The sequence below is a fragment of the Saimiri boliviensis genome, chromosome 13 (genome assembly GCF_048565385.1).
Source record: "Saimiri boliviensis isolate mSaiBol1 chromosome 13, mSaiBol1.pri, whole genome shotgun sequence".
Taxonomy (NCBI): Eukaryota; Metazoa; Chordata; class Mammalia; order Primates; family Cebidae; genus Saimiri; species Saimiri boliviensis.
In genome coordinates, this window is record NC_133461.1 from 98,955,734 (window position 1) to 98,975,406 (window position 19,673).

At 46.4% G+C, this 19,673-nt stretch overlaps 1 protein-coding gene across 1 annotated transcript; it reads right to left on the minus strand.

Moving 5' to 3' along the window:
- Positions 1-1,094: 1,094 nt before the first annotated feature.
- NKX3-1 (NK3 homeobox 1) lies at positions 1,095-5,317 on the minus strand. The gene is made up of 2 exons (XM_003937176.4): positions 4,965-5,317; positions 1,095-3,975 (listed from the first exon to the last, which is right to left on the minus strand). Exons 1-2 carry the CDS (start codon positions 5,215-5,217, stop codon positions 3,557-3,559), a joined length of 672 nt encoding a protein of 223 aa, XP_003937225.3. The 5' UTR covers positions 5,218-5,317; the 3' UTR covers positions 1,095-3,556.
- Positions 5,318-19,673: the final 14,356 nt, after the last annotated feature.

Genomic DNA, 19,673 nt, shown 5'->3' on the forward strand with positions numbered 1-19,673 from the left:
GGTGTGAACTTGGCTCACTGCAACCTTTGCCTCCCAGGTTCAAGTGATTCTCCTGTCTCAGCATCTGGAGTAGGTGGGATTACAGGCGTGCACCACCACACTCAGCTACTTTTTGTATTTTTAGTGGAGACAGGATTTTAACATGTTGGCCAGGCTGGTCTTGAACAGCTGACCTCAGGTGATCTGTCTCCTTGGTCTCTCAAAGTGCTGGGATTACATGTGAGCCACCACACCTGGCCAAAAGGGGAATTTTAAAAGACGGATTGCTGTGATCCGTGTTCCCTTTAAGGTCTTCAAGAAATGTAAGTAAATATTTGGTTGTCTTTTTTTTTTATGTGAAAGATATTCATTGGCTGGAGTAGGTGATTATTTAATTTTTAAAAATGTTTATAGACTCGGGGGTACAAGTGCAGTTCTGTTGCATGGATCTGTCGCACAGTGGTGAAGTCTGAGCTTTTAGTACCCATTGCCTGTACCCAATCAGTCATTTTCATCCCTCACTCTCCTCCCACCCTTCAGCCTTTTGGAGCCTCCAGTGTCTCTTCCTCTATTCTGTATGTCCATAGACACCTGTCATTTAGCTCCCATTTCCAAGGAGAACATGCAGTTTCTGACTTTCTGTCTCTGAGTCATTTCACTTATGATAATGGCTTCTAGCTCAATCCATGTTGCTGCAAAAGATGTGATTTATTTTTGATGGCTGCATAGGTATTCCATGGTGTATATGTACCACATTTTAAAATCTGATGTTCTGTTAATGGACATGTAGGCTCAGCCTACGATGTTGCTATTGTGAATAGTGGAGCAGTTGATTTATTAAACTGAAGAGAGAAAAGGCCTTCATCTCCTCATGACTTAACAGGAATGAAGGCCAGTGCCTTTATAAAAGGATGGCCGTCACCAGCTACTGGGTAGGCTGAGGCTATTGATCGCCATAGGTTGCCATGGGTGTGTCAGGAGGACAAGGACAAGAAGATATGGTAATTATAAATTTAAATTTATAAATTTAAATTATAAATTATAAATCTAAGTTATGCAGCATGTAGTTTTTAGGAAACTGAAAATCATACACAGATACATCGAATAAAGGCATGGGTACTTTATTTTCAAAACACTCATATGTTGGAAAAAATACATGGAAAAATAAAGTTTCGTGGGGGTGCTGACTAAACTTCACGTCACAGACTTTTATGTTACAGCTTCGAGCAGGGTTTGTTATGCACGTGGAGAACACAAACTAATTTATTAAAGAGGATAGAAACAGGCTGTCTGGTTCTGAGAACCATCCAGTTCACCTGCTAGATACGGAGAGACTAGCTCTTCAAATGTTTTTCTACCAGTTCAGAGATGGGTTAATGACTGGTTCCAATGAGGGAAAAGCAAGGTGGGTTCAGAAACCAAATTATTTTAAACCAAGACACTTTTTTTGCAACACAATATACATCACAGTGAAATGTGTAATCCTTGCAAATTTCAAGTGGAAATAATTAAATTCAGAGGAGGGGAGAGAGAGTACAAGAGGGAGTGAGCACTAAACACTTATTTTTAAAGAAATGCACAAAGCAGAAAGCTACCCTGGCTTTGTGCTGTCTAGTACCCTGGTGGGTGTTGGCAGCATGTGGCATTAAACATTTCAATGTGGATCCCAAACCACAGAAAATGGGGTGAAATCGGCCAACTTTCTATGAACTTATGTTGGCAATTTTGCCACCAACAGTAAATTTGCCCTTTTAATAAAAGAAAATTGAAAGGTTTCTCACTAAACAGAATTAAGTAGTGGAATCAAGAAACTTCCAGGCATAGCGTACCTCATTAGTAATTATTTTGTTGTTTTATTTTTTCTGATGTCTCCCCTCTACCAGGTCCCCTGAGATAACAGAATGAAAATGGTAGGATAGCCAGATTTCTCCTTTGCTCTCTGCTCATTCTCTCTAAAGTCTAGGTCATCCATATTGGAGACCCATTAGAGGCATTAAACACAGTCCCCAAAGTGTTTAGACAGCTTCTTGTGTTTTGAAACAGGTTTTCTTTATCTTAGCCTTTTCATACCGAAGGCTGAGTCCCTTGCTTGCTCAGTGGACTGGGCTCCCCAAGGCCTAGGCTGCCTTCTTTTCCATGTCCCACCCATGAGCCCCCCGCTGGTCAGCTCAGTGAGCCTGGCCCTTCATTCTGCACCGTGTTCTTCCTTCTCTATGAAAATCCGATATCTCTTACCTCCTCTGCATGCAAAGATTCCCAGGAATTGTCAGACTTCGAACGTAACAACAGAACCACCAGAAGGTGCTATAAACGCAGCAGTGACCTTCTCAAGCTGTCAGGTCTTTAAACAGGATTGGGATTTAATGCTGTATATTTTTAAAGGAAAGAAGAGTTGCTAGTTTTAAAAATGCATCTCTTTTAGCTAATTCAGAATCTGTTCCCCAGCATTTTTTTTTTTTTTTTTTTTTTTTTTTTTTTTTTTAAACTCAGGACAGACAAAGATTTGGGGAGAGGTGGAAAAAAGAAAGAAAGACCAGATCTCAGGCTAAATAAACGAGGCATATGTTAGGTGTAGCCAGACTCAAAGTTGGGACTAAAATGAAGCCCTTTAGTGAGTAACTGCTGCAAAAAAAGGAACAAAATATTTAAAAAGGAGGGAAGGAAGAATTATGTTGTCTCTCAGGATTCAGTACATGTGATAGCCTGTAAACTCCAGAAAACGTTTGATTCTAAATTCTCCAATCCAGGGGAAAAAAGTTGAGAAGAGGCCTTTCTGCTAATAAAAAATGCAACAGCCCCTAGAAGCAGTGCGAAGACCCTCCTTAGGCCCCTGGGTTGGACATGTGAAGATTCTCTGGCAAGGCCCCACCACTTGCAGTGGAGTTCTGTTTATACAGCTTGTCTTAAAAATCACAGTGAGTGCATCTTGTTCTATTTGGGCCACCCTGTAAATACTTAAGTTGGCATAATATTTTAAAAGGAATAAGAAGGAATAAGAAGCAGCTGATATTTCACCTCCTCCCACCCATCTCCCTCTCCCACACAAATGTGTGCTGAGCATGAAGGCGTTCTCTTGGAGACCTTCAATTTGCCCCTCTCTTTTACAGGGACAGAGAGAGCCTTGGCCAACAGAAGGCTTCTGGACTTAAGTTGAATTCAGTTGGTGACATCCTCATCCTGGCTGTCCTTCCTCCCTTTAGGTTTGCTTCTTCAGAGCTGATATTCAGTGACACAGGAGGACAGAGATGTAGGACAGAATCCTCAGGTGTACAGCTCATCCAAAATCATACAACGTGCTGGAAATAGCACTTGATTTTCCCTCTCCCCCCTTCAAACAGGTAGCCAGAAGCAAAAAATGACCTACAGTATGCACTGGGGGAATGAATGAGATATTAAAACTGCCACTGTCTGTTTTTTTCATTGTCCCACCAGTGAAGAATCTGAGATTGCCACGCAAATCTCCAACAGCTTTGGTGTGCACACCTGTCGCTCCTTGAGCTTGGCCCCTTGTGCTTTTCTGAGAGACACCCCGGGGAAGGCAGCTTTTGATCATACGTGGTTGTCACCTGAGCTGGCATTACCAAAAAGGTGGGCTCCAGCTGCCCACACAGTACAGGTATGGGTAGTAAGGATAGCTGTTATACACGGAGACCAGGGAGGCCCGGGAGAAGGCCTCCTCTTTCAGCGCTGGCAAAGAGGAGTGCTTCTCCAAGCCTCCCAGCTCCGAGGAGAGTTGCTTCCGTTTAGTCTTATAGCGTCTGTTCTGGAACCATATTTTCACTTGGGTCTCCGTGAGCTTGAGGTTCTTGGCCAGGTGAGCCCGTTCAGGGGCCGACAGGTACTTCTGATGGCTGAACTTCCTCTCCAATTCGATAACCTGCGTGTGGGAGAAAGCAGCCCGCGAGCGCTTCTGCGGCTGCTTGGGGGTTTGGGGGAGGCTTGGAAGGGCGCCTGAAGTCTTTTCACAGTCCAACAGACAAGACCCCAAGTGCCTATCTGGAAAGGAAAGCAGGGAAGGAGGGAGGGAAGACAAAAGTAACATGTTAGCAGGGAAGAGACCAGAATTCAATCCACCCTTATCTCTTCAGTGAGTGAACAAACAGCCCACTGTCATCGTGGATACATTTCACTTTTTTCACAAGACAGACTAAGCCGCTCTCCGGAGGGAAGAGTGAGTAAATATGTTTATTAGGTATTCATTTTCTAAGAATCAGCAAGAACCCAAAGTTAGAGGCATTTCGTGGTTGAACTTTCTCCCTATTGTCTGGTAGAGTTAAAGGAGGATTCTGGATCTGTGTGCTGAGGAGAGGAGGGAGAGGGAGGCAGGGAAGACGCCGAGGAACCAAATACCCGGGAAGGCCGGACCAAAAGGCATCCGGTGTTCGGATCTAGGTGGGCAAGGGAGGGCTTGTGCCTCGGGAGAGGCAGAGGCAGGCTCATTCAGGGCTTTCATTCCCTCTTCGCTAAACGGGGCCTTCAGTGGCCTCATCAGAAGTGGCAGGAAAGAAAATCAGTGGTCTCTGTCTCCTGGACACCGGAGGGAACCCCAATGTACGGCTTTACTGCCCACAGGATTGGGAAGCACACGGTCTTTGCTGGGCAACCCCTGCTTTGTCACTATTAATAAGTTATTATTAGTTCTCGTAACTACGGTGGGGCTGGCGCCCATCGCGAGTGGCGCGGTGGGATCCGCTCCCGGGACGATGGAGGGCGGTCGCCCTGCGGTCGCGCGGGGTTCTGAGCCCCAGGGAGCCGAGGGCATCCAGCCGGGCGAGCCCTGCGGTGTCAGAATCCTGCGCCGCCCTGACGCTGGGGCTCAGGGTTCATCCCCCGGGCGCACGCGTGGCGGGGGAGGCGGGGAGGTCTCTCTGCCTGCGGCCGCGGGGCCCCGTGTCTCCGCATCCCGAGCTCTAGAGGGTCCGCCTCGAGCAGCCCTCGGGCCGGGCCCGTCCGCCCCTCCTCTGGCCCCCCGACTAGCCGCTTACCTGGCTCCGTCTCCGGCGCGGCGCGGGGCCCAGAGCTCAGCTCGTCCTTCTGCGCCCCGGCACCACCGCGTCCTCCCTCCGCCTCCAGCTCCGGGTCCCGCCGTCGCGAGGTACCCCTGTGGCCGCCTGGCCGCTGAGCGCCGTCCCGCAGGATGTCCTGGATGAGGAAGGACGTGAGCGGCTTGGACGGGGTCGGCGGCGCTGCCCCCTCCGCTTCTGCCTCTCCGGACCGCGGCTCTGGAGTCCTGAGCATCCCGGCGGCCCGGCTCCGGCCTGACCCCAGCCTGGCTGTGCCCGCCGGCCGCGCCGGCAACGCTGGCAACGCTGGCAACGCTTTCGCTTTCCATCGCCCAGCTTGCTTATAGCCTCGGGGAGCGCGGCCGCGCCGCCTTCCCATTGGCCACAGGACGGGCGCGCTGCGGATTGGCCGCCCCAGCTCCAGGTGACCCCGCAGAGCAGCGAGTCCTGGGCGCCGCAGGGTTCAACTCCTTTCTCGGGGATTCCTTCCCCAGTTCCCACCCCTTTCCTGGCTCTCCTCCCTCCACCCTGAGCCGTTTTCCCAGGCCGGGAGGGAGCGCACACCAAAGCGGGACGACTCTGCCCCACCTACCCGCAACAGAAGTTGAGACGCTCTTGGGGATGGGATGACCGAGACAAACACTCCAGTTAGTTCTTCGGGCCCGTCAGAGCCATCACAGGGTGTGAGTGCGCAGTCACTGCCGCCGCACAGTACCGTGAGAGTTCTGGGAGCTCTCTCTCTCAGAGAGATGGTGGCATACTCAGATCTGCAATATCTACCGCCTCAAAGAGGCGTGACAAGTAGGTGAAGCCTGACCCCAGCCTGAGAGAAAGAAACCACCTTTGTCAAAGCCTTTCCTCAAGTGGGTTTCTTTGGCCTTTCCTTTATCTGCAATAACCTATTAACTTTCTTTCCGCCCCAGACAGATGACATACCATCCTTTTGAAAAATTCCAGACAGGTGGAAGGCATTTCAGAGCAGGACAGACACAAAAACTGCATTCAAAAAAATAGTTCAAAAGAACATCAGCATACCCTTTTTCCACATTACCAACTGTTAACATTTAACCCGTTTAACTGTTAACATTTAACAATCAGTTAGCCAAACTGGACCAACCAGTACAGTGATTGGACTGGGTGGTACCGTGACAATGGATGAAGGTGGAACAGAGATGCTGGAAGTATTTTCTTTTCTCCTCCCTTTTTACGGACAGGGTGTTTTTCTGCCGCCCAGGCTGCAGCGCGGTGATGCCATCATAGCTCACTGAAGCCTCAATCTCCTGGATTCAAGCGATCCTCCTGCCTTGGCCTCCCCACAGGTGTGAGTGGCAGTCTCGGCCGATGATGGAAGTACTGAATTACTGTTAAATTTACTGAAGTTGCACACCGTACTGTCAGTGTATAAGAGAATACTTTTAGGAAATAAACACTGAAGTATGTAGGAGTGAAGGCACAAGTTCTATGAAACTGAACATCAAATGGTTCTGAAACAAGGATTTAGATTGATAGATCGCACTCCACAAAGCCAATGGGTTAAATGGTAACGGTTGGTAATCTGGAAAAAGGGTAGGCTGATTTTTTTTTGAACTATTTTTTTTTTTTAAATGCAACTTTTGAGTCTGTCCTGGTCTAAGACGCCTATCCATTTGACCGGAAACTTTTCGAAAGAATGATACGTCATGTGTCTCTGGAGGAAGGAAAGTTAATAGATTATTGCTGATAAAGCGACTGCCAAAAACCACCTGTGCAATGGGCAAGGCTTTGGCAAAGCTGGTTTTCTTCTCTCATCTTTTCAGAGTCTTTATATATTAGAACATTTAAAAAAATGTTTTCTTTTGAATCATTGTAGATTCACAGGAAGTTGCAAAAATAATACCTCCAGTGTCTTTCAGTGACATCTTATGTAACTGTAGGACAATGTAAAAAACAGGAAATTTACATTGGGACATTACAGTTAACTAGACTACAGAACTCATTTTATTTACTTATTTAGAGACAGGATCTTACTCTGTTGTCTAGGCTGGAGTGCAGTGGAGAGATCATGGCTCACTGCAACTCGGATCTCCTGGGCTGGAGAGATTCTCCCACCTCAACCTCCTGAATAGCTGGGACTACAGGTGGATGCCACCATGTCCAGATAATTTTCCTAAAGGTGAGGTTTCACCTTGTTGCTTAGGCTGGTCTCAAAGCCCTGGACTCAAACAATACTTCCCCCTTGACTTCCCAAAGTGCTGTGACTGCAGACGTGAGCTACTGTGCCTGCCTTATTGGGGTTTAATTTTTAAATTTGCATTTCACAAATAGGGGTGTTGAAAATCTTGTCATGTGCTTGTTTACTTTCCATATTTCCTCTTTGGTGAAATATCTGTTCAAGCCTTTTGCTCATAACGGATTTTAAAAAAATTATTGAGTTGTGATAGTTCTTTATGTATTGCTGTATGTAAGTCTTTGTCGGGTAGGTGGTTTGCAAATATTATTACCCAGTCTGTGGCTTGTGTTTTCCTCCCTTTAACAGGATCTTCAATGGAACAAAAGTTTAATTTCATTGAAGATCAATTTATGATTTTTGAATTTTGCAAATTATGATTTTGATGTCATGCCTAAGAACTCTTTGCTTACTCCTAATACTGAAGATTTGCTCCTATGTTATCTTCTAAAAGTTTCATGCTTTACTCTTAAATTCATGATTCATTCAGAATTAATTTTTGTGTATAGTATGAGGTTTAGGTTGAGATGGCCTCCTTTCATTTTTAAAATTGAGAGCTGGGTATGAATTATTTAATAACAAGTGCTGCCATTTGGAAATTATAAAGTTCTATTCTTATGACAAAATAAATTCCAGACAGCTGAAAAATATAAAACACAAACAAGCATGTGAAAAAAATATTTTAACGACGCTTGATCACTAAAGAAATGCAAATCGGAATCACATTGAGACAAGCCTTTTCCACCTTTCAGATGAACAGAGGTTAAAAAAATGGATAATGTCCAGTGTCAGTGAGAGTGTGGACGAACAGGTGCTTTCACACAGTCGTGCTCTGCATCATGGTGTTTGGTCAATGACAGACAGCATGTATGATGGTGGTTCCATAAGGTTATAATGCTGTATTTTTACTGTACCTTTTTATGTTTAGATGCACAAATTCTTACCATTGTGTTACCTTTGCCTGTAGTATTCAGTACAGTAACATGCTGTGCAGGTGTGTAGCCTAGGAGCAATAGGGCATATACCATGTAGCCTAGGTGCATAGTAGACTGTATCCATCTAAGTCTGTGTAAGTAGCTCTATAATGTTTGCATAACAACGAAATTGCCTAACAATGCATCTCTCAGAACACATTCTTGTTCCTAAGGATACATGACTGTTTTTGGATGGCAACTTGGCCGTATTTGTCAAAATTAAAACTGAGCATATCCTTTGACACAGCTATTCTGTGTTTGGTGATTTGCCCTAGAAATGCACAAATACACAATGTATTGACTTGGGAACATATATTCAATTTGGTCAGAGACTGGTTCAAGCTTCAAAATATGTTATAGACTAAACCCATTGTATAACACAGCATTATAGGTTATCTATATAATGTTTTACATTTGAACACTTTAACATGCAGAATATATAAGGAACAAGATATACACATATATATTCTTTTTTTCAATAGTTATTTCTGCTCAGTGAGATGGAGAGATGGAGACAGTAGGTAGGTTGGGAGAGGGACAGGAGGAGAGTGGAACAGGGTGTATTTCCTTGTGCTCACTGATACTTAAAAAAACTGTCAGGCTGGAGCTGAGCCTGGACTGCCCTCCTCCACTGAGCCCTCCTCAGGCCTGTGCGTGAGGCCACAGCTCATGGTCCTCAGCCTCACCTCACTGCATGTTTCCTCCCCTGGTGCTTTGTATTTGGGGCTGTGGATGCTCATCTTTATGAGACTGTGAGCTCCCTGAGAAGGGACTGAGTCCTTCTCATATGTGTGCCATCCCTAAAGTCTGGCTTAGTTTTGACATACAGAAGGTACTCCACAAATGCTTGCTGGCTGAATGTCCAGCTCCAGTTGTTAGGAGGCATCTCACTGGCTAGCAGAATGATCCTAAGGGGCCAAAGGACCCCCAGGCAAATCACAGTGGAAGGCTCGTCCTCCTCCCCTTGCTGTGTTTATGCAGCTTAAATTGGGTGAAAATGTGCAAGGCAATCTGGAGACACTCATTGGCTGCAGCCCAGAACATTGCCCCCTCCCAATGATATGGCCAACCCCTAATCCCCAGATGCTGTGAATATGCTATGTAAAAAGACAGCGAAAGGTAATGCTGCAGATGGAATTAAGTTTGCTGGTCTGCTGACCTTGAGATGGGAAGCTTATTCTGGATTATCCAAGTGGGCCTGTTGTAGTCCCAGGGGTCTTTGTCAGTACAGGTATGAGGCCGGAGCATCAGACTCAGACAAGGAGATGTGACAATTGAAGCAAGGCTAGAAAGACTCAATTGTGCTGGGTACAGTGGCTCACGCCTGTAATCCCAGCACTTTGGGAAGCCACAATGGGCAGATTATGAGTTCAGGAGTTCAAGACCAGTCTGGTCATCATAGTGAAACCCCATCTCTACTAAAAATATAAAACTTAGCTGAGCATGGTGCTGTACACCTGTAATCCCAGCTACTTGGGAGGCTGAGGCAGGAGAATCACTTGAACCCTGGAGAGGGGGGTTGTGATGAGCCAAGATCCTGCCACTGAACTCCAGCCTGGGCAACAGAGCGAGACTCCATCTCAAAATACAAAAGGACAATCAAAAAAACAGCAATTGTGGGAAGGACTCAGCCAACCCCTGCTGGCTTTAAGGGTGCATGGAGGCCAGGAGCCAACCAATGCAGGCAACAGGGAAAGAAAAGTGGATTCTCTTCTAGAGCATCCAGAGGGAACACAGCCTTGATGACACCTTGATATTAGCCCAATAAGCTGGTGTGGGCTTCTGATGAACTACAGCGTAATAAATGTGCATTGTTTTAAGCCACTAACTTTGTGGTGATTTGCCACGGCAGCAGTGAGAAACTAATATAGGCGCATTGGCAAAGAGCAGCAGTGATGAAGGAGGTCCTACCAGCTCGGCCCCGACTGTGCAGATGTGAACTTGGGATTCTTTTTTCCCTTTTAAGCTGAAATATCTGTTTCGACCCATAATCTCATCCCTTCATTAAACTGTTTTCTTTGTGTGTTTTCTTTCAGTCTTGGACTATCTTTGATGGTAGGATAAATATAATTTTGTATCCTTTTTTCCCCCATTACATGTTTTAGAAACTATCTAAGAGCTAGAAGGGACCTCAGGATTATCTAAGCAAATGTCTTGCTTTTCTAGGAGGGAGCCTCAAGTTTGCAGAGACGACAGAACTGTATCGAAGTTGAGTCCCTAAACCTCTAGGCCCGTAGATGTCTCCACTACATCACCCTCCATCCTTCCGCCCCCTTCACCTGCTTCCGCTGCCACCCACTAGGGTAGGAAGCACAGCCAGAGCCCATAGACTCAGCCCCTATATGTGTGTTTGAAAACATATCTGGGTTTTGTTTTAATCAGGTATAGTAAGACACACAAACACAGAAATGACTGTCATGAAGGAAGAAGGTGTTTTTTCTTTTCATTTTTTGAGACAGAGTTTCACTCTATTGCCCACGCTGGAGTGCAATGGCATGATCTTGGCTCACTGCAATCCCCACCTCCTGGATTCAAGTGATTCTCCTGCCTCAGCCTCCTGAGTAGTGGAGGTTACAGGCACATGCCACCACACCCAGCTAATTTTTTTTTTTTTTTTTGTACTCCATGTTGGCTAGGCTGGTCTTGAACTCCTGACCTCAAGTGATCCCCCTGCCTTGGCTTCCCTACGTGTTGGGATTACAGGCGTGAGCCAGTAATAAACCCAGCCCAGAAGAAAGTTTTATACTTACAGACCCTGGAAGCAGGGGACACAACCTGCAGGGCCACACAGGGAAGCCCCAGGGTCCGTTGGGACACAGAAGGGGTGAGGGGAAAGTCTGGCTGAAGACTTTATTGTGGTTTTGATGGAAAGGACTGGGTTAGGTGAACAGACAGCTACACAGATTTAGGACTGGATAGTTGGTCACGATCCTCAGCTTCCCTGCCCTTTCTCCCCTTCCTTATCGACATTTTCCCCTACTCTCTGGTTTGCCATAGTTCCCACTCCTGTCATGCTCAGTCCTATCAGTTCTAGGCCTTTTTGCAAGCTGTGTGTATATTTCCTGTCTCTTACTTATCTTCACTGGTTCAATTTCCACCCAAAAGATTTTGTAGCCCTCTCCAGCCTTCACTGATGGCTCTGCTGCTCATTTGGGCACTTACATTGCCTTAGAATATTTAATCTTCTGATGCTCGCTAGTTATCTCATTCTGTTTGTGCTGCTATAACAAAATACCATAGACTAGGTAATTTATCAAGTGCAGACATTTATTTTCTCACAGTTCTGGAGTCTGAGAAGTCCAAGATGAAGGTGCCAGTGGGTTCTGTTGTCTAGCAAGGGCTGCTCTCTGCTTCCAAGGTGGTGCCTTATGTTGCAGCCTCCAGAGGGAAGGAACGCTGTGTCCTGACAAGACAAGAGGCTGAACCCTTTGTGAGGCTGCTTTGATAAGGGCCTTAATTCCATTTATGAAGGAGGAGTCCTCATGACTGAATCACCTCTTAAAGCCCCATCTCTTAATACATTTGAATGTATCCCCTCCAAAGTTCAGGTGTTGAAACTTGGCCTTGAAGTTATCACCTGAACTCTGGAGAGGATACATTCATACCGTAGCTCCAGTTTTCCTGTGAACCTTATTGAGGCCCAGGGCTGTGTTTCGGCTTCTCCTCTTCCTGGCGCACACCAGGATGCAGGAGAGAAGACTGACACTCGTTGAATGCTCACTCTAGGGTCATCACAGTGAATCTGTGGCTCACTGTAGACATTCAGTAAGCACTACAACCCCCTCGGGAGTGTTTTGTGGAGAGAAGGAAGCTCAGACATGAAGGTAACATGCCCAGGTTCTCCCTGTTAACCCAGGTTGTCCTGGCTCCAAAGCCTGTTCCTTCCCCATCACCGCATGCACTGGGCATGTAGCAGGTGTTCCATAAACACCTGTCGACCTGGCTTTTCGGAAATGGCTTTGAGAACAGATCAGGCTCTTCAACAGCCTGAGTTTCTCTATTCGGGTTGACAGTGGGAAAGAGAAAATATGTGTCAGTTTCCTAGAATGAGGAAGGCAGCCAGGACTGTGGATGGCCTCCCGAGGGTTGCAGCCACCTTCCACGGCTTCTCCAAACTTCCTAGCTTAGTTGACCTCATTTCCTGGCTCGCTTCTCTTTTTTCTTCTTCCAAGGGAGCCCAACAGGCAGGGCTATTGAAGAATGGAACGGGAACAGATGATACCATCCTCAAGCCACTGTCTTTCCTGAGTGGTTCCCCAGCAGCCCCTCCCAACTGGTCTTGCTCTGGGCCCTGTATTTTTCCCTGTGGCATTTGGTTAAGATGATTGTCCTGTGTTAATATGAAAATGTGATATGAGTTTGGCGGCACACTGACAGACCCTCCACCATTTACACAGTGGCATGAATTAGTCTGACCTTTATATTCCAGCTGGTAGTTGGCAGTGGGCAGAGCAGCGGGTTATGAGAGACCTGGCACAAGAGGAGAGGGTAAAGAAACCCACCCAGGACCCAGGAGAACTAGCTTGGGGGTGTGAGAAGGTGAGGACAGGACTCTGGCCTGCTAGGGCAGCGCTTGCATACACTGAAGATCTTATTAAAATGTAGATTCTGAGGCCAGTCGAGGCGGCTCACACTTGTAATTTCAGCACTTTGGGAGGCCGAGGCAGGTGGATCGCTTGAGATCAGCCTGGGCAATATGGCGATACCCCATCTCTACAGAAACCACGTTGGGTGTGGTGGTATATGCCAGGAGTCCCAGCTACTCAGGAGGCTGCAGTGGGAGGATCGCTTGAGCCTGGGAGGCAGAGGTTGCGATGCAATCATGTCACTGCACTCTGGCCAAAAAAAAAAGTAATTGGTTTTGCTTCAGTAGATCTGGGCAGACTCTAAGATTGTGCTTTTAACACTCTCAAGTGATGCCTGTGCTACTGGCCCAGCACACCCCCTCTCCCTTAGTGAGAGTCCAAGGGCTCTGAGCGGCTCAGCCGGGGGGGAGGGGGGACTCTATGAGGAGGAGGCAGAGGCCGCTATAGATTCACGCGATGGTCTCCATTCATTGTTCCTTTCGGGGACGCCAGACCTCGTGTTCCTTTGCTCTTTAGCTCATGCTCATACCATTCACGCTTCCTATCTCATACCTGCCAAAAGCACTCTTTCCCCACATCCCAGGGCCCTTTAAAAACATCTGACCTCGCCACTCTGTAGCTGTGTGTGTCCGCTCTCCCTGCAGGCCTTTCTGTAAGGCCAAGGCATGAAGGTTTGGGAAACGTTTGCAGCAGATGATAGCTCAACCTCATTACACCCCTCATCAATGTTATGACCCAAGAAAAGCCACTAGGGAGGATTTACTGGGCAATAGGAATCCGAGAGTATTTTGCTAACGGTGCCCTGGTCACCTCTCCTCACCCCCTCCACGGCTGCTGGCTTCGGGATAGCCCTGGGGCTGCCGGGCTGAGTCTGCAGAAGTTTCCCTGCCCTCTTCCTGGGTGGTCGTGGTCCTTCTGAGCCTGGTCTGCTCAACAACTTAACGAGGACCCTTGCCTGGGAGATACGTCGGGTGCTGTTTGTCTAGGGGAGGAGGCTCTGACCTTCCTGCCCTGCACTGCCTGCCAGAAGCAATTTGAGACCTTCCCTCTGCTGCTTCTTGATGCTCAGTGCCTGCCATAAAGTGGAGCAGGTTATCGTGGCCTCCTGGTGCCCCAACACGATGCCTTCCGGGTGGATGATCATTTGAGAAGGTGATGGAGCCCATTTCCAGGCACAGGGTGGCGCAAGATCCCTGTGGGCTGAGGGGCTGGGGGCTAGGCCTCTGCTTGGCTCTCCAAGGGTTCTATTGATCCTTGAGACTGAACAGGACCTGGGAGCCCGGACAGGCTGCCTCACAAAGAAAATGGCTTTCTCCCAGGACTTCTGATTGCAGCTCCTATGATGGACACTTTCCTGAAAATCATTTGGGACAGCACAACCATGGACCATTGGGTGGGGAGTAATTTGCTCAGCCAGGAGTTCCTATCTCGCCTGAGGCAAGCCCCCTCCCTGTTGCTCCCAGGGAGGGAGGCAGGCAAGACCCTCCTGGTGTTTTTACAGCTCATGAGGGAAATGGCCACCCCAGGCATGTGAAGAAGGAAGGTCAGACCCGAGACCACCCTGCAGCAGTGCCCTGATGCCTGAAATGCTTTGGGCATAGACAGAGCCTTTCATCCATTCATATATGTATCCAGGCTCCTTTCCCCTCTCGAGGGCCCGGGGGATGCCATTATACCTCCGTTTTATAGAAAAAGAAACCAAAGCAGGAAAAGCTGGCTAACTTTGCGCAGCCACTCAGCTAGTAAAAAGCAAAGCCAAGATGCATGCTACCTGGCCCTGAATCCTGCACATTTAATCACCTGGGATGCTGCCTTCTTCTGTTATTGCTCCTGACCACGGATTCTCCAAAGGAGGAAATGCCATATCCTTAAGGGATGAGTAGGAATTGTCCCTGGAGTCAGCATGTGATTTAAATTGTGAAGAGGGGTGTTAAGAAGTTGCAGAACGTGCTGTCTGCCCTCAAGGAGCTTGGAGTCCAGTTGGGAAACAAGATAGGTATGAAAAAGCAGCCTTCATCTCACACCTGTCTCCCACATTGCTTAAGCTGCAAAAGGGTAAAGAGGTGACCACTGACGTACAGCACTGGAACTCAGGAAGCAATAAATTACACAGCATGGGATGCATTTTCTGTGCTTTCACGCTAACTCTTCTGTGCATTCACGGACGCGATTCACACATACATTTGGGTTGTGGTTATCTTTGAGAAGGGAGTGAGCAGGAAGGGACTGGGGTAGGGCTTTAGCTCTATTTGCATTGTATTATGTCTTTAAAGAAATATCTGAAGCAGATGATGGAATAGTCATAACAAATAAACATATCTTAAGCTTGTTAGCCCTGGAGATAACCAAAAATAAGACTGCATCTTTGCCCATGAGGAATTTATATTCAAGTTGGGAAGACAGACATACACAGGGAAAAACAATTTATCGACAGGGGGTAGAATATTCCAGGTGTCAGATTCATAGCGGACAGCATGTGCTGTAATTTGTAAAATGAGAAGATTGGACTGGATGCTGCTCGTTAGGCTAGCATTACTGTGTCATATTCAAATTATATCATAAAAGTAATACATTATAATTTCTATAACATTAAATATATGTTCTATATTGTATTATATAAAATACATAACATATATTAATATATTATAAATTACAATATATAATATATATTATATTAATATTATATTATGTTCAATACTGTATATTATTATATTATATGTATCATGTAATATAGTATTTGCCAACGGTTTCACTATCTAATCTGGAAGCTGAGAGTGCTTAAAAAGCAAGAGAAAGTATGTCTGAAGAAATCAATTTCTGCTTTAATAGTATAGTTGGGTGAATCCTGGATTCACTACCTCTGGATATATGCTCGTCCTGAAGGCTGGGACTCTGTTCCTAAATATGTATCATGTAATAGTATTGTATAGTATCATGTATAGTATTGAACATAATATAATATTGAATATTGAATATAATATTCAATACTACATTACATGATTCAATATATTATTCAATATGATATATATTATATTTTTATAATATGTGACATAGAAATACTATATTATGGAATATACTATATAGTAAATAATATGATAATTATGTATATGTGATACATAAAATATTATATTTATGTTAGCAGCGAACCTTTTTCAGATGAAATGTTACGGAAATCCCAAATCCATGGCAGATACAGGCGAATCTGTTGCTAGTGAGCAGAGGCCAGGAGCTCATGACCCCTCCCTGCCAAGCGCACCCAGCATCTGTTTGTCCCAGTGTAGGTCCTGAGGAACCTCGTCATTTTTTAGAACCTAGTTTGAAAGCCACCAGACAAGGGGCCTCTTCAACTCTCTATCCCTGAGACCAGTGGTTTTGGGACGGAAACTTCATGGAGGAGGTGGGCTTTTAAATGGGGCTTGACGCATTGAAAGTGTTGGAGAGCATGCAGAGAAGGAGGATTCAGGGCCTGCGTGGGAAGGGAAGCAGTCTGGACTGACACACGGAAGGGTTTGCACACAACACGCCACTTGGGGGCTGTGCAGAGATTTGGAGCAAAGAGAAGCAGTACCACCAAATTTGCATTTTGGAAAGACGCTGCTGGTGGAAATACTAGGTGACAACCTCATAGCGGACAGCATGTGCTGTTGCAGCATTTGAAGACAGGTGGCAGCAGCAGAATCAGGAGGCCCAGGGCAGTGAGCCTGAGCTTAAGGAGGAGGACCTACGCAGGAGAGGATGCCAGGAGGCAGGCCGGCTTCAGGCTCTCAGAGGCCAAGTTTAAATCCCAGTTCTGCCCTTTGCGAGGCACATGTACACTTAACCTCTCCTGGCCTAAGCAAGCCCTCTGATAAGTGGGATGCCTAAGGGTTGGCTGTCACATGGAAGTGTGCTGAGGATTGACAAAGTATGCGAAGTCCTTGCTTTAGTGTCTGAGCAGCCTATGGACTCAGCCTTGGGGAGCTCCATCCGGCGGTGTCCCTGATGCCTCTGATGGGCCATGTCACATTCCCTATCAGGATAGATGGAGGAGGCCAGGAAGGACTTCCATCAGCTCACCCAGAAGAGCTTTGCCAACAGTTTCACTATCCAACCTAGAAGCTGAGAGTCCTTGAAAAGCAAGAAAAGGCATCAATTTCTGCTTTAATAGTATTGTTGGGTGGACCCTGGATTCCCTACCCCTGGATATATGATTGTCCTGAAGGCTGCAACTCTGTTCCTAAAGCGTTGAGGCTCCGAGCTTGAGAGGAGCTGCTTAGTGGGAAAGGACTCAGGTAGCCCTAGTACAGAGCCTTCTGTGGGACTAGCATAGAGCCAAAGCAGTCTGATCTATGGGCTCCCCACTACCTCTTGTACATGGAGGGGGATCAGGTCAAAGTAAAGCCTAAGGCAGTTATCAGAGGATGCTGCAGGCTGGGGGGCATCCAGTGTCTCTAGCCATCGTCAGAACAGAGGGAGTGTGTGTATGTGTATATGTATGTGGAGGCTGGTAGTTATAGACTGCACTTCATGCACATCAACTTCATTTTGATTTTCCTGGGTGGAGCCAAGTCCTTCTGTTACTGCCCTGCTGTGTCTCTGCCCAATTGCCACAGCTTGAAGTCCTAAGAATAAGCCAGCCACTATATGCCAGCCTGGCCCACTGTGGAAGCCTTGACCCTGCCCTGAAGATAAGGCTATTTTTAGGTCAAGAGGATTTTACTGCATAGTGTAGGAAAGCATGGGGTCCTCAAAGCTGCACTGATTTTTTAATTCAGTGGGTAAGAGATTGAGCTACTCCCTGGTTTCAGCCATCCTTAACTGCAGTACCACCTTAAGCCTTTCTGCCATTCAGCTGTGTGGGCCAAGACATTGCCCTGATTTTTTTTTTTTCTTTTGCTCATTGCAAGTGTGAGTTGGGCGTCTGTCATTTACAACTCAAAGAGTCTCATGGATGAGGTTTAACTCATTCCGTCTTACCTAAGATGAAGTTGAAGCCTAAAGAGATGAAGTAACTTACCGTCTGTCACCAAACTGGTCAGGGTAAAGTGAGACTGGAATCCCCTAGATTCCATAATGTTGATTCTCCAAGCAGTCTTCAACTGAGGAAGAATGGGGAACCGCTGCTTTGAGTCAGGAACAGTTCAGCGTGAAGTGTGATCCCATCACTTTCCCTTATGTGTGTTTGAGCGAGAGCCTGGACGCTGGTGAGGAGGCCGGCAGGGTTGCAGGCTAATCTGTTAGCAATATTTGCTTTACCAACCCTTCAGAGAGAGTTAAGTTTCCTAAAAAAATAGACAGTTATATTTTATGTACACAAATAAACCCTGAACAGAGGATTTGTCAACAGGATTAGTGGATTTATGTTCTCTCTCTCATTTACAAGCTGGGTGACCTAGGTGAAGTCCCTCGGTTTCCCTAGTTTCTTCAGCTATGTGGGAACCATACTTTCTCATGTGGTGATTAAATGAGATGGTATTTATGGGGGACATTAATGCATTGTAAAGCATCCCACTGATCTCATAACCACCAGCGTCACCAATGTTATCATTAATACTTGTCACACTGAAACCATTGCCAACAACAGCTGCTATCCCTGGAGCTCTTAATCTATTGATTCAGTGTCTCCTGTTCATCCCCAGCTTTCAACATGCAAGTGGGAAGGTAAAGGGGCTTAGGCTTGACCTGAAAAAAGAAACCGGAATCATTGCTTAAAGTCAAATGCAAGGCTTCAGGTGGAGTCCCAAGGAATTTGGAGGAATTTTCTCTTTCCCACAGTGGGAAACTGGAGGCAATGGTGTCCCCTGGTGGGCAGTTTAAGTTCTGCAAGCAATGGCTGCTGGTTGGTCTACAGGTGTTACCTCCAGCACAGACGTTCTTGGCGTTACAAGCAATATTCGTGTAATGAGTCATTTATAGATTCTGAATGCATACATCCTGGGATAGAGAACAGATCCCCATGGGCATCGCTGAGATCTTAGCCTTATGGAACATCTGAAGGTGCTCTTTGGGCTAGACCCTTTCCCTCTGAGTCACTCCCTCTGAGGCTGGGATGAAAAGAGCAGGGTAAAAAACAAAAACAAACAAACAAAAAACCCACCACAGTAGCCAGAAGGCAGATGCTGGGTGCTGAATCATTAGCAAATCGAGCTGTATGTTAAAGTAGTTAAAGAATAGGAGCAGCAGATTGTAATGAGTGCCAGAAGGCAACAGAATGTAATGGAAAGCACGTGGACTTTGGAGGGTCAGCTTCTACCGCTACCCTTAGTGATGGTGATTCTGCATATGTTTCCTGAACCCTCTTGTGTTTAGTTTTCTAATTTGGGAGTTTATTGGGCTCCATTGGACTGTAGAGTGTAGAGACTGATTATGGTGATTAAATACTACAAAGCATGTCAAGAACTCAGCACTTGGTGTGGGTTTACACATTCATTATTTTTATCTCCCTCTGCTTCTCCAGTGGTTCAAGTCAACTCTGTGCCGTTATACAAATATTCGTGGTACTCTCACTGTCTGTCGGTATTGCCTTGTTCTGGGCAAGGAAGTGGAAGAAGGGATAGGTGAATAGATGACTGACTAGGAGTGGTGAGAACATGGAGCAGCCAGAGCTTTCAGACATTCCTGTCGGGAATGTAAATTAACACAACTCCCCCGGATAAATAGATCTACTAAACCTGGCCATATGCCTGTCCCATGACTCAGAATTGCCACACCTAGTATACACTCAACAGAAATGTGCTCATATGTTCACCAGAAGACATGCGCAAGAATGTTCACAGCAGCACTGATGAGAGTAACTCCAAATTGGAAACAGCCCGAATGCCCATCCATGGTGGAAGAGATACATCCACTGTGGTATGTTCATACAGTGAAAACCAAACAGCAATAGGAGTGGATGAATTGCAGCCATCCACAGCAGCATGGATGAAACTCATACACATAATGTTAA